At 53.2% G+C, this 27316-nt stretch overlaps 5 protein-coding genes and 1 non-coding gene across 6 annotated transcripts; 1 reads left to right on the plus strand and 5 right to left on the minus strand.

The window, feature by feature from the left end:
• Positions 1 to 3980: 3980 nt before the first annotated feature.
• BZA05DRAFT_446625 (uncharacterized protein) lies at positions 3981 to 7980 on the minus strand (the record flags this gene model as incomplete). The annotated part of the gene is made up of 3 exons (XM_051487091.1): positions 3981 to 6984; positions 7049 to 7711; positions 7799 to 7980. 3 exons carry the CDS (start codon positions 7978 to 7980, stop codon positions 3981 to 3983), a joined length of 3849 nt encoding a protein of 1282 aa, XP_051337778.1.
• A 1293-nt stretch (positions 7981 to 9273) lies between these two features.
• BZA05DRAFT_403762 (uncharacterized protein) lies at positions 9274 to 15356 on the plus strand. The gene is made up of 4 exons (XM_051484237.1): positions 9274 to 9916; positions 9991 to 13073; positions 13123 to 13296; positions 13349 to 15356. The coding sequence occupies exons 1-4, from the start codon at positions 9705 to 9707 to the stop codon at positions 15019 to 15021; spliced, it is 5142 nt and encodes a 1713-aa protein (XP_051337779.1). The 5' UTR covers positions 9274 to 9704; the 3' UTR covers positions 15022 to 15356.
• Positions 15357 to 15856: 500 nt separating this feature from the next.
• BZA05DRAFT_t229 lies at positions 15857 to 15928 on the minus strand. Its single transcript has one exon. It is a non-coding gene; the product is annotated as a tRNA-Thr (tRNA).
• A 1235-nt stretch (positions 15929 to 17163) lies between these two features.
• Positions 17164 to 17905, minus strand: BZA05DRAFT_420225 (uncharacterized protein; the record flags this gene model as incomplete). Its single annotated transcript, XM_051485632.1, has 3 exons — positions 17164 to 17396; positions 17512 to 17691; positions 17743 to 17905. 3 exons carry the CDS (start codon positions 17903 to 17905, stop codon positions 17164 to 17166), a joined length of 576 nt encoding a protein of 191 aa, XP_051337780.1.
• Positions 17906 to 21389: 3484 nt separating this feature from the next.
• On the minus strand, positions 21390 to 22630 carry BZA05DRAFT_455673 (uncharacterized protein; the record flags this gene model as incomplete). The annotated part of the gene is made up of 2 exons (XM_051487544.1): positions 21390 to 22254; positions 22320 to 22630. Coding segments are annotated over 2 exons (1047 nt in total), but the record flags the coding sequence as incomplete, so codon positions are not given.
• On the minus strand, positions 22631 to 23969 carry BZA05DRAFT_437568 (uncharacterized protein; the record flags this gene model as incomplete). Its single annotated transcript, XM_051486453.1, has 6 exons — positions 22631 to 22921; positions 22962 to 22990; positions 23045 to 23215; positions 23270 to 23487; positions 23559 to 23715; positions 23756 to 23969. 6 exons carry the CDS (start codon positions 23967 to 23969, stop codon positions 22631 to 22633), a joined length of 1080 nt encoding a protein of 359 aa, XP_051337782.1.
• Positions 23970 to 27316: the final 3347 nt, after the last annotated feature.

The raw sequence follows: 27316 nt of genomic DNA on the forward strand, positions 1-27316 counted from the left end.
GGTCGACTGTTACATATGTGCCTCCAGGCCTCCCGTATGTAGAGTAGGCGTTGGTGGCTCCGCCGGAGTTAATTTATGCATGCATGATTGGCGTGCAGGGGGGAGGGGCGGGCACTGCTCGTTCCATGATTCGCGTGCGGGGAGCCGCGCTCGGTTCCTGCACATGCCCGTTGACTGTTGTGCGAGTGAGTTGAGTCATAGTTATGGTTTTGGACACCTAAAGCAGGAGTAAATCTGAGCCGCTTATTCTTCACAAAACAACATTGTTTTGGAAGAATAACTCCATTAGGAGCTTCTACACCACTCGCTGCGTTGCCTGATGGACTCGGATCTTTGGTACTCCTTCTGGTGGTGAAGAAAAGACACGGGGGTTTTGGAAGGAATGCCGCGTGGGTGTGGTCAAAATCCATGAAATCACATCGGTCACTCGGCATTGCTGGGGTACATCGTCAGTGTTACTAAGCAGAAATTGACGTCGCGCCCTCCGCGACTACACATTAGTCTAGCTAGGTGTCTCCAATCATACTCTGGGTAACTTCTGTTCTGGAGTTCCGGTGCCGATACGCTTATAATCTTTGCGTGCCCTTCTGGAGCTTTCTCGATCAGTTAAGCCATTCGGAATCGGGGTCCTACATGTGTACGGATGTGGCTCATGGCGGCTCACTCGACTCGGGCAGCCCGCCGACGGGCAAAATGCGGCAGCCGAAGAGGCGACCCAGACCCAGGAGCACCTTCTCGAGTCCCGTCAGAAGTGGAAAATTCAGCAAAAGACACTATGGACACAGGTGTGCAAGGAGACAGGAGGGGCAAAGACCGCTTCAAAATCCGAAACCTCTTCGCAGACGGCCGATGCAGCCAGGCCATCTGAGACTTCCTCTCATCCACTGATGTGGGTAGGCAGATACGGGACTCGGTCGCTGAGGGAGATGCGGCAAGCGAGGTGTCCGAGACTCTGAGTGGGAGCTCAGGGGGCAGGAAGAGAGGAGGAGGAGGGCGCCGCTGGGGCCGAGGAATTGGGATCACTCACGCTGTTCCTCCCCACAGCTTCTTTCATAGCATCCCTAATGAAGAGGGAGGAGGCGACGAAGCGGATTAGTGACTTGCGGTGGGACAGGGACGAGTCGAGGGGCCGGAAGTCGTCGTTTCCTAATGTTATTTCTACGATGCTCATACATCGTCGGGATAGGTCGGGGCGGGAGGAAGGGAAAGCCACATTGGGCCCCTTGATGAAAGTTGGGTTGGACAGTGGCGTGGAAACGGGGGGGTGCACGGGTAGATAATGCCATGATCTAGATAGTTCGCATGCAACTAATGAATGAATTAAGAACAGCCCAAGAAGGTTTCTCCTTTGTAACTGTGTGGTACCGCAGTGTGGAGTTTGCGGAAAATAAGTGGGGTCTTTTTTTAGTATGTAGGCAGCGGTGCAGAATGCATCGGGCCGCGGCGATTGGGCTGTCTCTCTACCCGCACGGAGTAGGTAGGAAAGGGCCGGGTTTGTGGTCGCTATGGCCTGGTAACTAAGGCCGTGTGCGAAAACTACTACTACTATAGCACCTATATTCAGAAGAAGTGTGGCGTGCTGTTGAACATCTGGGATGCATGCCAAATGGGGTCACATCGGGGGAGATGACAGTTTTCTTGCGGTTGCAGCTTTCGTAACATTCAACTCGTCGAAACCGCGAATTTTGAAAATGCAGCTAGCACCCGAACATGCCCTTACCGTATCTACAAAATTCAAAACCGTTCCTTTCATTTCTTACCACCGATGCCGAGTGAGTGCATGACGTGAGGCTCCCGTGCCCCTGCCTTCCCGCGTGCGGCGTGGAAATGAATTCGCCGCCGCTACTTTTCCTGCCAACCTACACTATATATATCTACCGGTAGATTATGTTTGTAATCCCTGTAAGTTAGAGCAATTCGACCACGCCGAGGTGTTAAAGTGACTGGGTTAGGGTTCTAGGTGTCCACAAGTTTTTGATTCCCAAGGCCCATCTTGTTCTTTTCACGATTATGTCCGTCGACGACATAACGCTTTTAGTAGAGTATCTACAGTACATATTCTCCGGAAAGCTACACAAAGTGGACGTTGAATTTGAAGTTCCGGAAAACAACAAACTTTGCCATGGATCGTCGTAACAACGGTACATAGGCACATACACATACGCTTGATTTCACACATCAGGGACCAGGCCGGAAAGCCATCTAACGCCCACGCCAAAAACCCAACTCCTAAAACACCGGCCGGAAACATCATCAACCTTCCAAAGAAACCTCCCTCTCCCCAGCGTCGCCGCTCCACCCAGCGGACTACAGTTACATGCACCGATTCCATCATCCAGTAGCCCTCTGGCAAGCCCGACGTACTATGCTGTACCGGCGACGTTGCTAGCGGTAGCTGAAGCTCGAGTTCATCGTTGTGTCTCCGTCGATGCTACATACACACACCTGATTAGTACATATATTCGTGCGTTTTCCTTGCGGCGACAGACTATCGGTGGAAGGAAAGCCGAAGGGGCGGAGAGGCCAACCCGAGTCCGGATGCATTTCAGCGTGTATCGGGCACAATTGAAGGCAACCATGATGGTGACGAGAATGCTGATGATACCGATAGCCAACGAAGCGGCTTCTCCTTGGTTCATGCTTTCCTTGCTTTCTTTCTAGGTGGATGGATGGATAAATGTTTGTATATAGCGACTCTGTCGGGTAGGTATGTTTGTTGGATGCTCGGAGGAGGAATGGGAGAATACCACTTGAGTTATATACGTTGTAGCTATATGTGAAAGAAGATGTCCGGAACGAAAGATGGGTGTGTGTAGTAACTTGAGCGTCGTAGTAATGTTTTTTGATATGGGGTGGTGGTTTACTGGCGCTTTTTGAGGCTGACTGGTCAGGGTTAACTAGCACGGGATTTGCGAAATAAAATGGGTATTATGTGTAACATCGCATGTTTACGATAACTCGGTTAAATGCCAGATCTCCCCGGGCCAACATATGCCAATAGTAGGGGATATATTCCCGACCCCAAGCGGTGTACACTGCGCACTGCTCACCCGATGTTGCCGAACTTAACTAGCTATTGCTTCTCACCGAGACCGGTGTCTGGCAAGTAGAGTAAGTAGGAGGGTAGGGAGCCATCTCAAGCCCCATCCACCCTGCCCAACCCCATCCCCACAGAGCTTGGAAGTACCGGTATTATCGTCCAAGCTCCCATTCACTTTTGAGCCCGAGATGGCTGCTTTCGCCAATAACTGGAGGCGCGCGCAGGAGCGTATGCCGTAGTTTGGACCACGCCCTTCCGAAGTCTGCAATTACTGCAACATCAACGATCACTAACTCAGTCTCCACTTTTTAGCCACCGCAAAGGTCGGAGTTAAAGCCAATGGCACTACACTACCACTGCCACTGCCACTGCCACTGCCACTGCCACTGCCTACATTACGTGTCCGACAGTCTTATCTTACCCTTCCAACATCAGCGGTCGCCACTACCGTAGGTATCGTCACTTGCTGCTGCTGCTATTCCCTTCACATACGGCGTCGGGAATTCAAAGTTGTCACTACCATGATTTCCACCACCCCCTCGGAATATCTATGGTATTACTTTGTACCAAATTCATTTCACATCCCACTTCATTTCGTATCGATTGTCTGTCATAATTCATAGCATTCATCGTGTAAAAATCCCGTATCCCTCCCGCATCGCAACGCATCGCATCAAACAACATTCCAAATACCTCCCATTTTGCCAATCAAGATACCCACAATGGAAAAAAGGAAAGAGGCAAAAAGGAAAAAGGCAAAAAAAACAACCAACCAACTGACAAAGAAAACAAGAAAATAAGGAAGGAAAAATAAATGTGCGTTTTGATATCACTCACATCCATCTGGAACCGCCCGCCAGCCAAAAGAAAAACGAAAACAAGAAGAAAAAAAAAGAACTCCGTTTTCCCCCCAGATCCGATCCGATCAGATCACAACAAACTACAACTCGTCCCTCACTCTCTGGCCCGCCTCCTCAGCCGCCTGGCGGACACTGCGCAACGTCTCTTCGGCAGCCTTAACAGCGTTCTCGATGCGCTTCCTAGCATTCTCCAGAAGGGCGTCCTTATAGCTCTGCTCCTCATCGAGCAGTCCCACTTTCACACCCAGACTCGCCGCCGCATCGCGCGCATCATCGTACGCACTAGCGACATTCTCAGACGCCTGGGAAACCATGCTGGCGGCGGAATCGGAAGCCTGGCTTGCAAAGCTCGCGGCGGTTTCGGACACCTTCTCGAAGCCGCTCTTGGGCGTGCCGTAGACGGCGACGGAAACGTTGTCAACGGCATCCTGTCCGAGTTTCCGAAGCTGTGCCTGGTAGCTCTCGAGTATTGTGGGTTCCTTGCCGTACACGGCTACGCTGGCCTCGGCGGCAGCTGCGCGGACGCGCGAAATAGCGTCTTGGATCATCGAGTCGATGACCGGGGGCATGCTTCCGACGGCTTGGGTGGCGGCGGATGTGGCGGAGACGGCAACTTCTGCAACGATGGAATTGGCGGATGCGGCGGCAGAGGTGGCGGAAGCGGCAGCGTCAACGGCAGCGGAGGTGGCCGAGGCGGCGAAAGAACTGGCATGGGATAGGAAAGGTGTTGGAGTGCCATAGTAAACAGACGAGAATCGTGCCATCACGCTCTCGGAGAAGGTGGGCTCCTTGCCGTGAATGAGCTCATTAAGCATGCTCTGGAGTTCTTCGTAACGGATGGCGGCAAGGTCTTGGGCTTGTCCTGGGGCGGCGGCGAGGGATTCTGCGGCTTGTGAGGCAACTGAAGCGACAGAGGCAGAGACACCGGAGGGTGCCGGAGTGCCGTAGATCTGCCCCGATGCAGCTGCCACTGCACCTTCAGCGCGAACAGAGACTGCGGAAACAGTATCTTCGACGCCTTTGGACGCGGCAGAAGCGACGGAAGAGGCCGTAGCTGAGGCGGCAGAAGCGACGGAGAAGGCTGATGCGGAGGCGACCGACGCGGCGGAAGAGGCCGTGGCGGAAGCGGAAGAGAGCATGCTCTCGATCACCGGGGTGGTAGTGCCATAGAGCTGTCTCGATGCTGCGTAGAACCACGAATCGTAGGTACTCTGTGCTTCGGCAACGGCCTTGGCGTACTTCTCCTTCGCAACGCTCATGACGCTCTCTGAGGCAGGCTGGGGGGTACCATAGACCTTAGTTGAGACAGCAGATGCCGCCGAATTCAACTTGCTCTGGGCGTCGGCGATAGCAGCGTCGTAGCTTTTCCTTGCCTCTCCTCCCATGGAAACAACCGAAGAGTATGAAGCGCCGGCGGCGGAGAAAGCAGCCGAGTACTTCTCCGATGCAACCGAGAACATGGATTCCTTGATTGGCTGTTCTGATGGTTGAACATGGGTGACAGCCATTCTCTTGGCGGACCGGAACGAATCCATGGCTGCATCAGTTGCTTGAATGTACGCTAGTTTGGCCTGCTCCAAAAGAACCTCGTGGGTGGGTGTCGGGGTGCCGTAAAGAATCGAAGACGCAGCGACAACAGCAGCAGAGTACTTGTCCGTAGCGATAGAAAACATCTCCTCGGTCACAGGAGTCGGGGTACCATAGAGAATGCTCGAAGCTGCATAGAGAGCAGAATCATGGAGCTCCTTTGCCCTTGATTGAATGCTCTCGCCAGCCGAGGGTTCCGAGATGGCTGTCGCACGATCCATGGCATCCTGGACGGCTTGAGAAACCGCCTTTGACGCTTCCGAGAGGCTTGACTTGACATCGTCGATGAAAGAGTCGTCGTCATCGTAGATAACCTTTTCCGCCGCAGCGACAAAGCCAGCCTCCACGCCGCCAGGAACACGCGCTTTGACACGAGCTGTAGCTTTCTCGACAGCCTCCGAAGCAGCAGAGATAATCGATTCACCGACAGGAGTGGGGCTGGGGGTTCCGCTAATAACTTGTTCAATCTTGGATTTCGCGTCGTCGATCACATCCAAAACCTTATCTTTGACTGATTCTTCCTCCTCTTCGGGCTGGAAAGTCGCCTTGAGCTTGTCAGCGCTTTTGAGAACCTGCTGGCCTGCCCTCTTCGCGGCAACAGGGATATGATCGTCGGTAAGGTCCTCGGAAGCCTCCGCAAGTTCAATCTTCTTCTTTCCGATCTTCTTGATTGTCTTCAGCTGCTCAGCCGCATTCTTGGCAATTTCAGTAGCCTTACCCTCCCACTCGTCTTCGACCCATTTCGTGAGTTCGCGGAGCTTCTCGTTGGCCTCGGCGGATTTGATGATGGTGGTGCGGGATTCCCTCATCTCCTTTTTGAGTTCGTGGTACTTGGCCCAGTCCTTGTGGGAGACCCAGTCCATCCAGGCCCACTTCATTCCGAGTTCCTGCATACCAAAGTCGTTGATCCCGTCAAGGGTTTCCAACTGTTGGTCCGCAACTTCCGAGACATCGTCGTAAACCTTGGCAAGGTACTTTTCGGCGTCTTTACGCATGAGCTGAGCGTTGTCGCGAATCTGAGTTCCCAAGTGTCGTGTGGCGGCAAATAGTTGCTCCTGGGCAGCAGCCTTCTCCTCCTCGGTGCTCTCGGGGGACAAACGGCTGGCCAAAATCACGACTTCGGCCTTGAGATCTCTGGTTCCCTTCTCAACAAGTTTCTCCAGCTTTGCAATATCCTTGGCAACAGATTTACGCTTGCTGTGCATCGCCTTATCGGAGATCTCATCGATCTGCGATTTTAGCTCAGAGAGAGTCTTGAGCGAAGAAGTGCTGAACTTTGCCGAGTACGTGTGGAGGTCGTTTTTGATGATTTCCTTGGCTTCTTCTTTCGTAAGCTTGGTGGCAGGCTCCGCAACTCCGGAAGCTGCATCGGAAGCCTTCGCAGCAGAAACGGACGCAATCATGGACGAGATCGAAGCCATAGAGGCTGCCTCTCCGGAAGGCCTTGCTGCTGCGAGGGAAGAGAAGATTGACGAGGAGACCGAACTAGCAGGAACTCTGTCAGTTGTCAGCGGCTACAGACCAACAAATCACGCTCGACCGTGGGGGGGGGGAGACATACCCGCTTCCGTTCGTTCCTCCCAGCCTTTCTCCAATCCTTCCGACCTGCGGCCGTACAACCTCGCTCCACATTCCCCGACCCCAGCCAACCGCCTTTTCACCACCCTCCTTGACAACGGGGGCCACGATGACAGTGATGACATACATGCCATGCTCGTAGGCCTTGGCCAGATATGGTTGGACCTTGTTGTAATTGGGCAGTGCGTGGTCGTGCCAGAACACCTCCACCTTCTTCTCCGCGATGTCAACCGTAGGTTTGACGTCGTTGATCCAGATCTTATTAGCTGTCTCAGCGTGGGGAGAAACATAGGTGATGTAGTAGGTCTCAGCCTTGCTCTGGGCCGTTTCCACGTGCGGTTTCAGGTATTGGTCGTATTCCACCGCTGCAAACTTGGAGCCCTTAGACACATATGGCTCACCGTACTTGTTGTAAGTAACGTACGCGGTGGTGTAGGCCGGGATGATGTACTCCCTGTTCGCCTTCTGGACGTAAGGAGAGTACTGCTGCACATACGGCGACAGGTAACTATTGTAGTACGGCAGAACATGCGGCCGCAGCGCAGTCTTGATGGTGTGCGCGGGATGACAGATGCCTGGCGAGTCGGAAGTAGGGTGTGCTGGACATCGGAAAAGCACCGTGTAGAGCGCATACCACGCGATTAACCTGGGATCACCAATCAGCGGATCCGTCCGTGCACTCTTTCGCGCTCCACTCCTCTCTCGGGGGGAAGATGCGAGCGGAGTATCTTACCGAGCAGTGAGGTTGACGAGACTAAAGCCGTCTCCGGACGACGAGAACTTTGGCGGCGATGAATGCAGTGGGACTCTCGGTTTCCCTAGCTTCCCGAGTGGTTGTTTTTGTTGTGGTTCGGGCGGAGGAGTTGCTGTCTGCACCTTCCTGTACCCATTTGTACTGGCCTTTGGGTTCACCATGTCGAGGGATGGGGGGTGAAGTTGTCGGTTTCCTCGATCGATCCGTCTTTTTGGCCGTTTATCGCGTACAAAAGCGACTGGGGCGGCACACGAGGGTCGGTTATCGCTGGGAGCGGGATAGAGTTTGGACGACTATCTTATCCCACGCTGGAAAAAGCACAACACAACGACACGAAGTTTAGAACTAAAAAGAGGTTGAGAGAGCGAGCGAGAGGGGGGGGAGATCTCCTGGGCCGAGGATTTTCCCGCTCAGCTTACTTATTTCTGCTTAACGGGCTTTTTTTTCTTCACAAACAGGCTTTCACGCCACTGTCGAAGCCGGCCGGAACGACCGAACAGTAGCGGCGATGCGATGTGCTTGCTCTTGCAGGTGCTTTTTGCCTCGCTCGTGAAAGCGATGGCTCGTGCTTTCTGCTGGGTGCAGGGGTTCACGTCGAACTTGTGCGTGAGCGGTATGTAGATGTGCGAATTGTGGAGCGTGGTCTTGTGGGATGCGTTGTCGCGGGGAATTAGGCAAGTCCTCGGAAGCTATCGCGTGAACAAGGGCGGGCTATTTGGGCGACAAGGTCCGCAATGTGTGGAGATCACGTAGCTAACCCAACGGAGGAGAAGTAAAGAGGAAAGAGAGATGAGGGCGAGGAGGGAAGAGCAGATGAGAATGATGTTGTGTTCGAGGGGTGTTTTAAGGGGAGGGCGTCGAGTGGTAGAAGTGAATCAAGTATGCAGGAGCACAAACAGGCCGCGAGATACCGGTAAAATATGTTGAAAGGAAGGAGGAAGCAAGAGAGTTTCCTGGGCGTGGTGGTGGTGGTGGTTGCGGTCACTGGTCACTGGTGGTGGTGCCCAGTTCTTGAATTAGCATGTGCTAGGTAGCGGAGCAGAGTAGATTCTAGAGCAGAGCTGCTCCCGTCTGCTTCCTCCGATTCTTCTTCTACGGCGGCTTGGTACTCGCTGAAATAGAACTCTGCTTGCAAGATACCTGCTGCGATGGAGGTCTTTCTTGGTTTCGGGCTGTTGAGTGGATGGGCACAGCGTGGTGATGCAATAATTGCCAGGAGATCTCGAGGTCCTGTCGTGTGGGTGGCCGGGGTTGCATAGTGTGTCTCACCCACCCATCAAATCATGTTTCATGAATCGCGCAAGCGAAAAGAAACGCCACACTCACTCCAGCCATATCCAGCCACTGTGGCGCAGTAGAGTGTGGCGTGGTGGCTGCGCGATTACTCATCTATGGCGCATCCCGTCCCAACCGTTTCAGCGTCACGCTAACCCAAACCCTTCGCCCAACTGCACCGCAACGTCGACCTTGTTGCTTGCTTGAACTCTGAACTCCCTCTGTGTCTCCAGGAGTACATCGCTAAGCTGCACCCTAACTCCGCAACCCACATCATCACTCTGCCAGGTATGTGCTATTGTCCTCCCACCACAAACATCATCGGCACCACCCCCCTCTACTAACCACCAATATCCGAAAGACAACCGGAGAAACAGAGAAGACTGAGAGGAGTGGAAGAGGCGGAAAGAGTTAGAGAAGAAAGAGAGAGAGAGAGAGAGAGAAAGCACGATCTCATACTTCGCGCAGGCAACCCCGTCCCCCCCCCGCTGCTACGACGAGAGCCCAAACGATCCAAATACGCGACCTCACTCGCCCGACCTCGACGTCCTACGCACATCCGCTGGCGAACCCTCGATAGCCAAGCAGTACCGCCGAGCCGTCGCGACAAATGTCGCCCGACCCCCCAAGGGGCTCCTCCGTGCCAGAAGCCGACAAGATGAACGATCCCGCTTATGACACCAATGCGAGCCGTCAGCACGCCAACGCGGCAAATTCGGAGCCCGATCACTGCCGGATATGTCGCTCGGAAGGAACAACACATGAACCCCTCTACCATCCGTGCAAGTGCAGCGGGTCCATTAAGTTTGTGCATCAGGACTGGTTAGTCTCCACCCATCCCGCCGGACATTTCGCTACTATCCGCTGGAAACGTGTGCTGACGTGCTCGCTCGCAGTCTGATGGAATGGTTAGCACACTCACAGAAAAAGTACTGTGAGCTATGCAAGACGCCGTTCACATTCACAAAGGTCTACGACCCGGACATGCCCAACTCGCTGCCGACTCCATTATTCGTACGGCAGTTGACGCGACGCCTTGCAAGGGGTGCTCTGAGGTTTCTACGGGGGTTATTGGTGGCATTTGTGTGGTTGGGCTGCCTCCCTTGGTGCGTGCGGTGGATGTGGCGGGGATGGTTCTGGGTGAGCGATGGAGGGTGGTGGCAGCTACAGGCCAACGGTTTCCCAGGAACGCCGGTTCCAGAAACGCCAACCGACACCCAACAACCATCTACCTCAACAAGTGCGGCAGGATATTTCGCTTTCCTCTCTCCTCCGGCTCTCTTGGCGGCCGTGTCCCCGGCCACCGGCGGTGCTAATTCTACTGCCACGAATCTTGATGTCGTCGCCACTGCTTTCAACATGTCCGCCGTAAATACCGCTTACTCGGACGGCTTATTCTTCGAACGCAACCCATTATTCAATGCTACTCGCTTTGAGTTCGTTAACAACTTGATTGTCGACGTCCTAGAGGGTCAGCTGTTGACGGCGCTGATCGTGGTGACCTTCATCATTGTTTTCCTTATACGGGAGTGGGTAGTCCAGCAACAGCCTGCGTTGCTCGGCGACGCAGCAAACATTCCCCTGTTGAACGAGCAGATTGATGTTGGTCTTCCTGCGGACGACCCCGCCGGCATAGAAGCGTTTGCCGCCCCGGCCCAGGCACCAGCTGCCGTAGAGCCCGATATCCCGGTGGTGGGGGCGGCGGTACCAGCGGATGATGACGAAGAAGATGAATGGGTGGAACGTGCCTTTGGAGTTGAGAGGGACACGGCCGGGGGAGAAGAGGAGGGGGCCCCACGCGACGAGGCCGACGTACTTCAGCAACGTGTTATTGCTCAGCCCAGGAAGCGTAGACGGGTAGCTCCGACAGACACAGAACCTGGGAGCAGCTCCTCTCAAGAGGCCACTGGCGAAAACCCAGTCGAGGAGAGCGGTGCAATCCCAGCCTTCAATTTCGCTGACCTACCTTTACGGCCGACCCCTACGAGGGCGAACACCTCCCAGGTAGCGGGTCTCCGACGTGAACTCGAGGAAACCACTAGGAGTGGAAGTACCAGTGCCCAGTACGACTTCGGTGGTACCGGTGGAAGTACAGACAATCGTTTCCAATTTGGAGGTGCGAACCCCGAGCCGTCGCGGCCACCGGATATCTGGGCCCAGACAACCCCAAGTGGAGGGGATATCAGTGAGAGGTTGGAGACAATCGACACTGGAAGATCTGCAAATTGGATGAGGGAACATGCTTCTAGCGCACCTGTTTCCCCTACGCCCTCCGAGCAGAGGACATCGGAATTCGGAATCGCTCTAGGAAGCCACGATAACGATGTTAACGACGGAAGCGGCAGTGCAAGCTGGGCTTCCTCTAGTTCCTTCGAGATTATAGGGGCGCCGACGAACAAAGGCAAGGGTGTGGAGGTTGAGTTGCCTGATCAGATACCGGCAGTCAAGGGGAAGGGGAAGGAAAACTCTCCGGTGGACGCCCAGCTGGATGGTGAGAACGATTCAGTTGAGGAATACGGAGACGACGATGAGATGAGGACTGAGGGTTCGCTCGGTGTCGGAACATCCGAATGGTCTATGGCAGCACACGCAGGAGACGCTCTTTCTGAATCATCGGCCACTCCCCCCGTGATGATGCCACCAGCACCACCACCAATGCCCACTCACCTAGACCCACTCAATGTTCACCTGAGAAACCAACAATTGGAAGATGCACAGCGTCTTGAAGAATTAAGGAACGGCGTCCAAGCCCAAGCGCGACACCTTCAGGAGCTGCAAAATGAAATGGCCGAGTGGGAACGGGTCGCTCCTCCTGCGGGGGCAGTGGCACCCCAAGAACCGCCCCAGCCTCAACAGGCTAGGCGCGCCGGATTGCTTGGCTGGATCATTGGAGACGATGGTGCGCAGGATCAAATGGAGATTGGTGCCGACGAGGATGATACAGATGACGAGGATGCCCCCGTTGGCGCTGCGGCTGCCGTTCCTCAAGGTATCCTTGATGACGAGGCGGCGGACGATTTCGAAGGCATCATGGAACTTGTTGGAATGAGGGGACCGTTAATAGGACTTGTGCAGAACGCCGCCATCAGCAGTATGCTCATAACTGCCACTGTGGCCGTCGGCGTGGCATTCCCTTACGTGACGGGCAAGACTGTTATGATGGTTCTAGCACACCCAGTCTTGTTTTTCTTCCGGCTGCCCATGATGGCCATATCCTTCTGTGCGGAATTCTTGGTTGATTTCTCAACAATGGTTGCATTCTCTCTGCTCTTGATGTGCGAACAAGCCATTCGATCCTTCCTCAAGCCGGCCACTTCCATTCTCCCAGGTTTATCAGGATATCTCAACAGCGGTGGATTGACAACATTCCTCAGGAACTGGGCATCCGACGGCCAGGCTCGTGTCGTTGCCAAGTTTGTTAGCATCGAAACCACCTACATGACTGTTCGGAAGTTCCCACCCTCTGCCGTGCCCCCACTCAGCCTTGTCGTGAAAGAGAGCTTCGAGCGGTTAATGGAGACGATAACCTGGGGATTGGGCAAGGTTGGACTAGCAGGCTTGGCGGCAACGGAGATTTCTGCTGGGCCGGAGCATCTGGACTTGAATGGGCTCAAAATAGCCAATCCACTTGCTTGGGCTGTTCACGCTTGGGAGGATACATTCGCAACGATCAACTTTACTCATCCACTGAACGCCACTGCAGAGACTATCGGCTATTCCTCCAATCCGCAGGAAGCCTTGACATATGCCGGCCTTTACAAATGGTCCACATGGGACCGAGTCGGGGTTGTTATGCTGGGTTATGCGTTCTTTACCATCGCCGGAATGACATATGTTAAGCGGAGACGGCAGCAACCCCCCGGCCATGTCGAGAAGCTTGCCGCGGAGTTCCTGCAGCAATGCGGCGGCGTGATGAAGGTTGTCCTGATCATCGGAATTGAGATGTTTGTATTTCCACTTTACTGTGGAGTACTGTTAGGTAAGCGAATCATTTCTTGTGTCTTGCTTCCGCTAACCGGTGTGCATAGACATGGCAATGCTACCGCTCTTTGAGACCGCTACAATTGCGTCGAGAATCCAATTCGCCATAGATTTCCCATTCACTAATGTCTTTGTGCACTGGTTCGTCGGCACATGCTACATGTTCCACTTCGCCCTTTTTGTCAGCATGTGCCGCAAGATCATGCGCACCGGCGTATTATGTGAGCTTGTTTCCTTCTCTTCTCCATTACTCTGATACTGATGGCGGTCTAGATTTTATCCGTGACCCTGATGATCCCAACTTCCATCCTGTGCGCGACGTGCTTAATAGGCCTATCGTTACACAGTTGCGCAAGATTGGCTTCTCGGCATTCATATACGGCGTACTGGTTCTCATGTGTCTTGGAGGCGTTGTCTGGGGGCTTCATGGTGTCACTAGCGATGTTCTTCCCATCCACTGGTCGTCCAACGAACCGGTGTTTGAATTCCCCGTCGATCTCCTCTTCTACAACTTCCTGATGCCGCTCGCTGTCAAGTTCTTCAAGCCTTCCGATGGCCTTCAGAACATGTATGCGTGGTGGTTTCAAAAGTGTGCTCGAGCACTCCGACTCTCCAGTTTCATGTTCGGTGAACGTAACGCGGACGAGGAGGGATACACCGTCTACCCGACATGGAGATCGTTTTTCATGAGGGAAAAGCCGGATTACGACACGCCGATCATGCCGGATATGGAGCCTCCAGCGAATCAAATCTACTTCCGACGTAGTGGACGTTTTGTGCGCGCTCCTGCATCGGATAGTATTCGCCGGCCCAAGGGCACATCGGTGTTCATTCCTGTCGATGAGCAGAACCGCCGCCTGGATGTTAATGCCGACCTTGACCCCCCGAATGGCCCTACCAGTGCTAACAGCACTGACTGGAGACTTGCCTATATCCCACCGTTCTTCAGAGCGCGTATTGGTATTGTGGTTGTGGGAATCTGGTTCTTCGCCGCCGTCACGGGTGTGTCGTTTACCATCGGTCCTCTCCTTGTTGGCCGCCTGATCCTCCGCCAGCTCGTCCCATCGCAAGTCCGCCTCAACGACATTTACGCCTTTTCAGTGGGCGTGTACGTTCTCGGCGGGGCCACCCTTTGTTTGTCCAAACTTCCGGCAGCCTACAATTCCATCAAAGTTGTTTTACAGCCACTCACAAGCGCCGCCTCCAACGCCTCGTACCCTGAGAAAATCAACAACCTACGCATTGCAGTAACCGATGTAGTCATCCGCTCCCTCAAGATCTGCTACGTCGTTACCGCCTTTGCGATCGTGATCCCGACGTTAGTGGCACTTATCATCGAGTTCTATTTCATTATTCCTCTGCACACCGCTTTCGGGGTCACGGCCTCAGCCTCAGCGACACCAACCTTTCCCGATGCCCTCGAAAATATCAACTCCACAGTAGTATCCGCTATCACTGCGGCCGCGCCTCCGAATAGCCGCTTCCACCTCGAACACACGATTCACTTCGTCCAGGACTGGACTCTCGGCGTCCTGTACGTCAAGATGATGTGCAAGATGGTCCTACTGGACGACAACAGCGTTTGGGCGCGCTCTCTTCGCGGCATCGTCGCCCACGGCTGGCTCAACCCCGACGCGAAGCTCGCAACCCGCGTCTTCATCGCCCCTTGCATCTTAGCAATGATCGCAGCCCTCGGCTTCCCGGTCGCAATGGCAAAAGTCCTTGTGATACTCGGAATCGCCGACGGCGCTGCTATCTACAGATTCGCATTCCCCGCGTTCTTCCTCGCTATGTGCATCAGCGCTGCAGGGTACGCTCTTTACCGCGTCGTTGAGGGATGGAAGGAGGGTGTTAGAGACGAGGTTTATCTCCGTGGCATGAGGATTCACAATCATGGCGAAGAGACCAGTATGGTTAGAGGACGGGTGGGGGACATTGTTAGGTAGACAGACCTTTTTACGTTGCGTTGTACGGAGTTCTTTTTTTTTCTTTTCCTTTTTTTTCTTTTCCGTCTCTTTTATTTGCTATTGCGGTAGATGATCGTAACTTTTACTTGTTTGCTGAATCGAATCGATTCAAATGTCTACCATTTTTTCTTTTTCCTTTTACTTCCGATTCGGTTCGTCGTTTCCGAGGCCTATTGATCCGGCTCCGTTCGGTTGATTTTTTCCACTTATTGATCCGAGACGGTTCGTTCGGTTGTTTTCCACAGTTCTTTCACTTTCACTTCACTTCACTTTTAAACGGGGGTTTCTGCTTTTTCTTTTAAAACGTGTAGGGTTGGGAAGGGGGGTTGAGAGGGATGGGATGGGATGGGCGGGCAAGCACCTACATACATACATTGTAAGACAGGAATGAATGACTTTGCGAAATCATGATCACTTTTTATTACCTAGCACCGTACGCGGCGGCCTGGTGAATCGTGATACCCATGGCTGCACTGTGCGCGCGAACAGGCCTGTGTAACCACTGATGTGATGTTGATGTTTCATCGCGCGCTTGCGGGTGCCCATTTTAGCTAGGTCCGGCCATTTCTGCCAACCGCGGCACCGCCAGGCTAGCAGCCCGCTAGTTACACCATATATCCGGTATTCTCGGAACCGCGTATGCCGAGAGATGGGGGTCGGGTAGCTCCGACTCCCGAGGCCGGCGGGATCATCGTCCGTGGATCCGTCCCAGCCAGCCAACCAGCCGGCACCGGGCCTTCACCCACCACGAAAACGAATAAAAGAGTATCCGTATCCGATGAAAGATTAGGAAGTCGGGGAGCAGCAAAAGAGAAGCTCTGACGCGGATTTGAACCGCGGATCTCATCATTACTAGTGATGCGCCTTACCGCTTGGCCACCAGAGCTGTTGTGTTAGCTGGTTGATTGTCGCGAATATGAGTCTTAGGGGAAAGTATTTTGTCATAAAATAAAAAGTTGGGGATGGGATGCGGCTGTTGGAGAGCTGTTAGGGTTGGGGGGTACTTGTCGGGCGCCATAGGGGGCGTCGAACGCCGGGCTGGGAGATAAGTGATGAGGATGCGCAAGAGCCCGAAAACGTTGTTGGGTTGGCGGTTGTCTTTTCCCAGAATCTAAATCGCGGGCTGCGTTTTGTGGATATTTTCAGTCCGCGCGAGATTTCATTATTGGTAGTAAGTTGGGCTATGTATAGGATATAATACCTCTAGGATGGAGTGGAATGACCCCGACCGATATCCAAGGCTCAGGCACCCGTTTCTCTCCAGGTTTGAACGTGAGGTCACTCGCTCGAGTGCTACGGTGTGAAGACAGGCAGGCTCTCATCGAAACGCACTCGCATCAAACGATCGCCCGTACGGCGTCGCGAAAATTCAATAGACAGGTGTTTATCAATCCGTTCATGTAGTATTCAACTGCTCGTTTTGTGGGAAGCGGCGGCGGTGGGGTTTCCTGAGGGCCAGCTAGTACCCAGGCTATCAGTGGAAGGAGGCGGCTGGCCAGTTCACCGTCGAAAGCAGATATTGATGGTTTTATAATTTATCCCTTGCAAGGAGATAGGTATTCAAAACAGCCATGATCTGATAAGGTCGAATGCTATGATGATTAAACAAAAACAAAAACAAAACAACTATCCCAAAAACATCTAAATACGTTGCCATCTATTTCCAGCCCGCTTTGATATCCTAGGGCAGCCCAAACCGATACATAGCTCTTATGCATCTCGTAGACACTAAGGGCACTCTGGCCCTTTTTTGTCACGACCGCAAACCCCCACCCCTCTCACAGCCATAGCCGTCCGCATCATCTCCAGTACTCTCACCAGCTTCTGCAGCTTCTCGGTATTGTTGACCTCCCACTTCATCAGCCCCCAGGTCTTCTTCACGGGGCCCCAGCCCCTTCCCTGCCACCGGTAGCAGCGATGGCTCTTTGCCATCTATTTCCAGCCCGCTTTAATATCCTTGGGCAACCCAAACTGATGGCTCTGATGCATCTCGTAGACACTAAGGGCAGTCTGACCCTTTTGTGTCACGACCGGAAACCTCCCTCCCCTCACCACCATAACCGTCCGCAGCATCTCCAGTACTCTCACCAGCTTCTAGAGCTTCTCGGTATTGGCGACCTCTCACTTCTTGAGCCACCGAGTCTTCTCCACATCCCGCTGCTCGACCTCGACGATGTTCCCGCCGTCCTCGTGGTACCCAATGGTCAGGATCGGCGTGCGCGAGAACCACAGCTGCTCTGCCTGCTTGATGTACGTCTTCCCCTTGGGCCTGGACTTGAGCTTGACGATGCTCTCCTCCGGCACCAGGACTCCTCCCGGGACTTTGCGCACGCCCGTAGGCGCCGCACCCGGCACTATACGCCCCCGTGGGCGCCACGAGCACCTCCCGGGGGGTGCTCCACCATATCCTCCACCTTATCCTCCACCGCGATGCACGCATCGACCTCGAAGCGCATCAGCAACCTCAACCCGTGTCGAAGGACCGCAGCGAAAGCGTGGGGCGAATGATTGGTAGTGCGGGGATGAGAGGTCCCAGCGGGTAGGTCGGGAAGTTGAGCCGTGCGGGCGGCCGTTGGTGGGACGGGTCCTGGTCCTCGTCTGCTGGGATTCGGATGGGCAAAGGCGGTGGTGACCAGATGGGTGGGCAGCCTGTGGAGCTGTTAGTTGAGGTGCTGAGTGCTCGAGGAAGGGAGGTACTACCAGGGACGACGATGGTGTTCCGCCAGTTCGGCAGGATGTCGTATGAGGTGAGCACCTCTGCCTCCCGCTGCGAAATGTCGCAGCCCGGGTCGTGGTGGATGGACCCGCGCTCGATGACGGCGATGCGCATGTCCGTGCCTGCTAGTACGGAAGGCCTGACCATATCGAATTGTAGTATATTGAGGTATTTCCGAAGAATATAATTGCGCAGGAGAAGCCGGAATGAGGCAGTTTTGTCGTTGTAGGTATTTGGGAAATGTGATGTTTCCGAGTGTCGAATTATTATTATTAAGGTACGCCAATCCTTAGCTCGCCAGTTTCGAGCCTGCACGGAGTATCACTCGGACGAGTGAGATCCGAGATCAGCCGAGATGAGAGGTATCCACTGTCGGCGAGTGTAATATCCTGGTGCTCCCGGCGGTGTATCCATAGCGGCTTAACTGTGGTAGGTTATCTACCTGGCGGTTGACCAGGTAAGTGTGGTATATCAATCACCTGAAAGTGGAGAAACGGAAAGAAAATTAGACTATTTCGGTAGCTTGTGGTGATCGTCAGCGGCTTCCTATCCAATTCTTTAGCCAAAAAGGCTAGATGAAGTGAAGCGCGCTTAAGGCGCTAATGAAGTCGCCCCCTGCACAGATCTACCATCGAAGTCCTTTCGCCGTCGTCTTGATAGGCTTATAGACGCGAAACAAAATTGATGAGCCCCATCTACCAGCGAAGTCCTTCGTCGTTCACTACGATATAACGACATCCAAGATCACAGAAATCTAAAATCGACCACGGAAGAGGCTGACAGAGAAGAGAAAGACAGGCAGAAGCTAAGCGCCTCGAACGCGGCGGTACCGCAACCCCCAGTGTTCTCCATAGTCCAATCCGAACTGCAATCCAGTTCCGTCTTCGCCTTTTGGAAGACGGGGAAAAATCAGTCCTTCCCGTCCGCCAATCTTCAGGGCAGGGTTAGACTGCACTGCGCAGTCGACTGCAGTCTGGTGGTAAAAAAAAGTGCCATTCTTTTCAGCACTTGTGAATTATGTACCCACCAAATATAAGAGTAATGTCGAGGTAAGTTCTGGTGACACCCGATTGGATGGCAGAACCTAGATGTTGAGGTAGGCTCTGGCGACGCCGTAGGCGGCCGAGCGATCGGAAGACAGAACCTAGATGCTGGATCCGGCTTCAAGAACCTAGAGGCGGATTCAGCATCTGGAGCCTTAAAGTATAGACTCGGCACCAGGAATTTGGCCGCTTCACTGTGTATATAAACACTGCCCTGTCCATAGTCTCAATCGATATCTTCACTCGTTTCAACAAGTAAAGCTTTTCCCACTATCGTGTCTTGATTCTCTTCCAGTACCCAGCAACGCCGTGACACCATCTTCATCCAGTACGCCTACCTACTACACTCAAACTTCCCTCTACCACTCCTTGTCACCAACACAGACATCAGACTGATAACACCCTATTGAAATCATGTCCACCGCCGACTGGATTTGATATCCTCAAGTGAAGTTGTGCACAGGGCGTAGCAGCCTTTCCCTACCAGACTCCCAGTGCAAGGCGCAGAAATGACAAACAGTTGCGACCAGTTCAAAGAGTGATTCGGAGTTGAATTGAAGTGCCCTCGCATGCGCTACAATTAATGTGATGTAGAAGACGCAATGAACACTACACGACAGTACCGACATTTACTCAATTGTCCGCGGTATCTACAGACAATGCGCGACAACATAAACTGACGTCGGATGCGATCAGTGACGAAGCGGCGGCGACTAGTTCTAAGATTACACTTACTACGCAATCTGTTAGTTGCCTTGATAGCTCCTCTACAGACCGTAGTAAGGGGTAGCGTTTGAGCTAGTAGTCGCCGCCGCTTCATCGGTAATCGCATTGGATGTCATGTTATCGCGCATCGTCTGTAGATAGCGTGGACATTTGAGTAGATGATGGTGCTTTCGTGAGGTATTCTCTCCAACTTCTACCTCACAGTAATTGCACCGCATCCAGGGGCGCTTCAATCAAACCCCGACTTAGTCTTTGAACAAGTTTTCGCATAAAAATCAAGCGCCGCTAATCCGAAGCATACCTTGAAGCCAGATTTCGTAGCCGTCGTAAAGGCAGCAGCCACATCGCGGTCGGAGTTTGGGTTGCACATCTTCCTTACTGGTGAACAGATTTACTATGATAGTTCTTGGCTTTGTTCTTTGTTCTTTGTCCTTTCGCATCGTCGCATTATGCATAAGCAGTCTTCGTGGCCTTTGTGGCTTTCTCAGCATTACACGAGCTCGTTGTTTCCCTTTGAAGATAGTCGTTTTCACTCGTCTTTCGCTTTCTCGTACTTCGTCTCATCAATCAAGTCAAGTCAAGTTCTTCGATCGATTTCATCACACGATCGATTTCATCACACGATCGATCACTCGGTCGAGTGCTCGGTGATGTACCGCGGCAATGGTCGTTGGTGATCCTAGAATCTAGTCATCACGAGTAGTATAGTGTGCTATTATACGCTGGGTAGACGCGGCGGCGATAACTCTACTGGGATCCGTCTAAAAGGAGGAGCTCGATCCTCGCACCCAACTTCCTCACGTGCTCACGGTTATTTTCTACTTGTGTGTACGGGGAAAGAGCCTGGGACTGTAAACTTTCCTGCCGGCGGACGCGTATCAGCTTGTCATGTGTACAATTCTTGACCACACGATCATCCCGATGTCCGTCTCCAGTTCCGACGGCGTATTATACCGTGCACTTATATACATGTAGGCAGAACTCATCTTTCCGCCGTTCCGACTGCGCTGTCCTGTTCTGTCGAAATATCTCACGATTCCGTCCACCTATCCAGAAATGTCCAGCATCGTAACATCTGCTCCATCTTGTCTCGCTGTAGCCGGCTCGTTCGCGGCGAGACCGTGATTTCCCCCTGTCGTAGTTCCGTACTGTGATAGTGACTTGGGGCTCTTCTCCTGGCCGGACTCATCGGAGAAGCGCCCGTGCATATCCGCCGTCGGATCCGCCACACCTTCGCGGAATGCAAACACCAGCGCAAAGTTACTCGACAGCAAAGCTTCGCGGAGCGCAGATCTGTGGAGGTCATTCACGAAGTCCAGCAGCAGTTTGACGATCTCGACCTAAAACCTGTAGCAATGATCGACCGTGCAGTGGAGTATCGACAGGAAGCTGTAGTAGTGGAATTTGAACGACCGGGAAGCGTAGGGGTCGATCGTATTGTGTGCCGGGCGGTTGATGGCGTGTTCCGGTGTCGTGTCACGGCTGGCACTGGATTTAGGTTTGGCGCCGTAGTGGCGCAGTAGCTCGGCTAATTCCTCCGAGCCGTGGTGGTCGGCCCACTCGAGAACACTTCTGCCGCGGAAGCTGGCGTTGACGTCGGCCCCGTGCTTCACGAGGAGCGCGGCAACATCGGTGAATCCTTTCTCTACGGTTTGGATAAGGAGACTGCTGTCGTAGTAGCTGCGACTGTATCCGACCACATCCGGGATCTGAAGTTTTCGCGAGATCCACCATCCTGCTACTGTCGGATTGATCCGGATTTGGGAGTCTGGATTTGCGCCATGCTTGAGGAGCAACGCGACACTGTCTAGGTGGCCCTGCTCCACGGCTGCGGCGAGAGCGGTGCAGCAATCCCGTCGAGTCGTGTCTATTGCTGGCCCATTTTCGAGGCTTTAGGCAACAATAACCTTTAGGCCGAGGTATGAGGCGAGATACAACTCAGTGGCATCGCAGTAGCAGTCCGTCGTGATGGCCCTTCCATCCATGAATGATCAGTGTTTGTCGTCACAGCCGAGTATATTTGTGCGTTCCCACCCCCGTACGGTGCCGCGTAGCCAGGAACGATACCCACAGCGGTCCCTCAAAAGACTGCGGATAAGAGGCATCCTTTCGCGTTGTACTTCTTCCGATGATGCATGCTGCCACCAGTATCTCGAGCAATACTTCAGAAATTTGGCTATAACTGACTGGCCATTCGATTCCTCTGTGGGTTCAGCGACACTCTCGATAGTATCCGGGGAATCGGCCCATTGAAGCATAAGGATGCACGTTGCGCATATTTCTGAATCCGCCTTGCGCCTGCGGATGGCGAAGTACGGGGAAAGGCCCGACCCCTGAAGAGGCAGTCGAATCAGGTATTCCTCGATCGAATAATGTGCCAGCACGATAACCTCTTCCCCCCAGCCATTATTCACCGGCTTCAGAAGGCTCCCACACATATTGAGAATTTCTTGCGATGATAGTAGCCTCCGCCCAACGTCGACCGTCTGCGTATCCAGACAGATCATCGGTACGCAGGTTAGTGCTTCTATCGGGAGTGGCTCTTTGCAAGCGATTAGCCACGGGAGAATCCGTCCGGCTGCAGTCCAATCGCTCTTTCTGATATTCCGTAACATCCTTGAATAGACCGCATCCAACTCGGCGGGCAATGTTTCTAGAGCATCTTCGATCGCAGCCACACTTCGACAGTGTTCGAGGATGTCCATTTGACATTCAACCAGGCGAAACCTTGACAGCAATACTCAGTCACACGGCTTATAAAATCGGGAGATCCGGGGGCGAGATCAACATACATTCCTTTCGCTCCCTTCACCAGTCTCTCCCGAATTGAATCTTTCAAATCTGGGTCACGATATCGCCATCTGGGGTCCTTCGATAATCGGCTGTCGACGTAGAGGCCAATATCGTAATCGACCAAGTTTGTTTGCAGGGAGATGTTTGAAAAATTCAAATAACTTAGGCAAGTTGTGATATGCGCTTCCGCCCGGCTGCTAACTAGGAGTCGGAGGTTAGGGTGGTTCGACGAATGGAGGTTTTCCAGGAATTTCAACAGCCTCTTGCTCTCCGTGCACTCGTCCAAAGCATCGACTAGAATATAAACGTCTCATTCGAAGAGGCCAACCATCTTTGACAGAGCGACGAGTAATTCGGAGGCGCTCGGCCGTTGTGGTGTATGCTCGTACTTTCTGTAAATCCGGCAAATGACGTCGACTACTTGTCGACTCTTGCATCTCCAGCCTTGATGGGCGACCTGGGTCACAATGCTCTCTATCATCCGATCCGCCCTCGCCTTTTGTACGTCGGTAAACGTGAAGTAGTGATATGCGATGCAGCACTGCTCGTTATCGACCGTTTCTCGAAGCGCCTCGATAGTCGAAGAGCTAACCGACGTTAGCTGCTATTGACATCTGCAGTAACTCGTCGCATTTCCATACTTGCATTAGAATGCTCTTGCCGGCTCCCGCTGTGGCACTTGGTTAGCTTCCAGCATGGTTCACAGCATGAGGAGAGATCTCACGGATGCCGTTTAGCCAAAGATAAGGCTGTTCCCCGAGTCGCCAGGCAGAAAACGCCTCCCCCTTCGTGAACCAGGTCCCGCTGTCGGGCATGCACGTCTCCCACGCCGAGTCATGGTTTGCCTTGGTATCAATGCTACCAAACCAGTTGAAAGTGTCGGTGACCAGTTTCTCTACAGTGAATCAGTACGAACCGAGCCGAAGGGGGGTCTATTCGGGAGGCAAACCGAACTTCCCCTCTTCTTCTCGCCTAGTTCTTTCGCTTCTCTCTTCTAGCTGCCGACTCTGGAGGCTCTTGGTGACATCGGATGATAGTCTCTGACGTTTTTCAATCGCGTGCACCGCCGAGGTCACCGCTTCCTGGCTTGATTTTTCTTCGTTCTGAAAAGCTTTTAGATCCGTCTTGAGGAGCTCGATCACCTCTCTTGAGTTTTGTGCGAGTTGCCTTGCTTTGGTGTGAGCCTTTCGCTAAGACTAGCTCCCGCCGCTCTTCCTCTCCGAAAGGCCAGTGCTTACTTCTCGCCGGCAGCTATGGCCACCGCGAATAGCGTTTTGTAGGTTTCCAGTCGTTCCATGGATTTCGCGAACTTCTTGTCCTCGCCCAAGGCCCATCTCATCCGTTTTGACTTCTTTAGTTCGAGGCTCTCGAGGCCTTTGGTCAGCTCGTCAAGGCCTTTGGTCAGCTAGTCAAGGTCTTTGTTGAATTCGTGCACCGGCGCCCGGAGACATTCGAGCTTGCTTCCTTGGATTCCCTGTTGCGGATCGTTTTTGAATAGTGTTCATGTCCCTGAGGCTGGTGTGAAGCCTTGCGATGTCTGCCAGTGCGTCTATTGCCGAGGCTCCAATCCGCGTAGTGAGGCCGATGAGGCGGTCAATGAGAGCAAAGGTTGAAAAGATTCCAGTCGCTAAGGCGAACGGTTTGGCCATGGTGATGTCCTTAGTGATGTACTGTACAAGAATGGCGGCGACACAACTAAGGTTCCGCAGGAACTTCGAATGAGACTCGGGGATGGTGAGTACTTCTTCTTGTAGGTATTTTGTTCCATGCACATTGATCGAGGCAGTGACTGTACTGAGCTCAGCCCCTGACAACTCATACCTACATGTAAAGTAGAGTAGAAGTTGCCTGCAGGACAGCCTCGAATCATCTGCATGCAAACGCCTGTTTGGAGCTAGCAACCCCACAACCCCGCAAACAGCGCCAACACCACCAGTTGCGAACCACATCAAAATCGTTCGCGACAGTTTTCCTCTTACAGAGGCTCAACGACGACCCATTCAAGCGCGAGAAAAGTAAACAAAATCATCGTACAGATGATATTGAAATCTCTCAAGGCAAGCGCAAATTCGAGTAGCCGATTGGAGTTGTAGCCGCTCGAGACGACTACCCATGCCAGCGAGTGGCCTATGTGGCTGTGGTGCTCAGCTACCTACTATCGACTTCCCCGCAAACCAGCGGTCCACAACGAATCGTTCAAGACATAAACGTGATTGGTGGTTGGTGATCGAAAGACACTTGATATTTGACGATCCTCTGTGCATAAGCGGAGGTATCGACCGCTACGGTACACACGAGGGGAGGACTGCGCCCGTGTGCGCGCACACCGCATTCTGCCTTAATATCAGAGAAACGTGCATTTAAAAGCACAGGCAAGGGAGCTCAGTGAAATTATCAGGTGAAACCAAATCGAACGGATTGTACTTGTCATACTACGGACCAAGTCCGTGATGCATGGCGGTTGCAGTGCAGTGCAGAGAACAGCGTTTTGTCTCAGGTCCTGCTGGACTTACATACTCTGATTACTCGGGGGGCCAAAAGTCAATCCCATGCGATGTTATCAGATCAGATCTGTGGTCGAGATATCCACTCGCGTACTCTCTACTCTGAGAGAGTGAGACACTTCTATCGGTCAAGACAGCGGCCAAGCCACAGATCTAATCTCAGATAATCATCGGTGGGGGCGGGAGGGAGGTGTGATAGACTTCCTGGCCGTCTGAGTATGTAGTAAGTACTAGCGCTTCAGAAGTCGAGTTTGGCATCGGTTGACGGAGATGATAATCAGGGTTGGCAGCTGTATTGCTGGCGTCGGCAGGGTCGGTCAAATACCGGCGTCGGGGTGGCTACCTTTGTCGAACTTCGTCAGGGTTCTGCCTCTTGTCTCTCTCAAGTATGGTGTGGCGGAGCAATAGAAGAGCTGCCGGCGAGAGGAGGAGGTGAAGGGGGACTCCTGTCGGCGGGAGGAAGCGAATGCGGTTAGTAGTGGGCATCAACGTTGGCGGGCATGGTGGGGTCTTCTTCTTCTCCTTCTCTTCTTTCTTGATCACCATCTATCGAATTGACGGCTAACCCCCCATCTTCTCTCTCTCCTCTGTGTGCGCTTCCTTTCTCGTCGGGCCTGGAGAGTCATTGGCAAAGATCCCTCGCAAAAATGGCCACTATGGTTCTCTGCGGTGATAAGATATCGCTCCTTCACAATACCCGATGAAGCTAGAAATGTGGCTTTCTCCAGAAATAGCCTGCATTTATCCCACTGCCAAACCGGACTTCGGAGGCACAGGTAGAAGGATTCAGATGTGTTGATTACTCACATGCTTTTTTTGGTTTTGGTTTACTGATTGATAGCTTGCAACGCATCTAGATCATGGCGATATTCACACTCCGTTTCTGTGCCCACTACCGAAAGTCCGATCTTCACTCCACCTCGCCCTCTACCTCTTCACTAGGAGCTGCGATGAAGGAGGGTATGTGGAGGAACAGCGGGAGTGGCCCGCCAGTCCCTCGACCTCAGTGCCCTCGTCCTCTCGCCGCCTCTCCACCAGTCTTTCTTCCCGCTCACTCGACGCCCGCTCCGATGCCTCACTCGTTGCATCATGTTCAGCGACCTCCGTGATCCGCCTCCGACATCGGTGGTGGTGAGAAAGTCCAAGGTGGCCTGGCTGCACCGTCTCGTCTGCGAAGAGGTCACTCACGTGCAAAGGGCGCTAAACAGCTTTCGCTTCGACGTTGCGAGTGATCGTTAGTGACAACATGATGCTCAACGGACCGTTGCGAACTATGGTAACTCTACCGGTTGAATCAGAATAAGTTCTAAGTTACTCAACTAAAGAGCCGCCTTGATTCATTCTCAGGGAATGCTGGTGCCAGAAGCCTTGAACGAATGATTTTGTACCAGCAGAAGGAAAACATCACAAAGGGCAGTGCAATCACCATCCGAAAGTTGCCTATACATTCGATTTTCCACCGCATGCCATCTCCAAATGAAGTAGCACGAATATCGGCCGCCAGCCGCGTTTCTCCTTGCACTACGTACACAGCCCGACACGACGAGACGGACAGCCGATGGAATCGGTACATATCCAGTGCGAAGCATCAGGGCAGCGGTACGTGCATACTCACAGAAAAACCGGATGCAACCAGATAGATTGCTGATAAAGTGGATGCGCAAAGGGTTGATATTACCATGTAGGTACACGCCATCGGCTGACGTGCGTCGTGCGCAGGGTCCAAATCCAAAGGCTGATGCTTGGTGTCGCCGTCCCCCGTCTACCACATGCGTATCGTTTTCTGAGGAGAGAATATGTATGACCTGGTGACTCTGACCGACCAGATGATTCAGCGATGAATCCTCTTGCGCTATGCATCCATGTGTATACGCCAAGACACCGGCGTACGAGAACCCGTTCGAACACCACTGGCTGCTGGACTTGTACATAATATATACCAGATATAGGCGGTCGCGGTCCACGGTTTCCATGGTGCGCGATGCATATATACTCGATCCGTCCGTTGTCTATGGATTCATCGTTGGATACTACCAGTCTGCCCTGGAAGCTTCAGCCTTCAGCACGAGGCCGAGAACAGCAGCACCCCCACCTTCGGTGCCGAGCCCTCGTTTCCGCTGCCGCATTCATGTGCACCGTACTTGCAGAGAGAATTCCAGCCCCCAGGAGCCAAGAACAATACTGTGACAAAAACTTTGTTATTTACGCGCGAAGTGCAGACTTCCTGCGTATCTAGCGCGGCCTAGCATCTCCCGACCCCACAGGTTCATGTACGAGCACATGGACTCGACAAGTACGATTTGCGATACATACTCGGCAACCCTGCAGTGTCGCCCTCCCTGGAGTACAGATTCCGACCCCGAGGAGAAGGAAACACCTGCTGGTTGGTCTGCATGTTCGTTTATCGAAATGGATGCAGGAGTCAGGACGAGAATAACCAGGAGAACGACTCACGAGGCCATTCGATCCCCAAACTTGCCGGATCAGAACAG

The sequence above is a fragment of the Tricharina praecox genome (genome assembly GCF_024521635.1).
Source record: "Tricharina praecox strain CBS 144465 chromosome Unknown BZA05scaffold_19, whole genome shotgun sequence".
Classification (NCBI taxonomy): domain Eukaryota; kingdom Fungi; phylum Ascomycota; class Pezizomycetes; order Pezizales; family Pyronemataceae; genus Tricharina; species Tricharina praecox.

What these genes read in the sequence shown, in the direction of transcription:
- BZA05DRAFT_403762 (XM_051484237.1), top strand. Translation starts at nt 9,705, where the DNA reads ATGTCGCCCGACCCCCCAAGGGGCTCCTCCGTGCCAGAAGCCGACAAG. An exon ending in AAGTTTGTGCATCAGGACTG is followed by an intron (nt 9,917 to 9,990) that starts GTTAGTCTCCAC and finishes GCTCGCTCGCAG; the next exon opens with TCTGATGGAATGGTTAGCAC. An exon ending in CATGCGCACCGGCGTATTAT is followed by an intron (nt 13,297 to 13,348) that starts GTGAGCTTGTTT and finishes ATGGCGGTCTAG; the next exon opens with ATTTTATCCGTGACCCTGAT.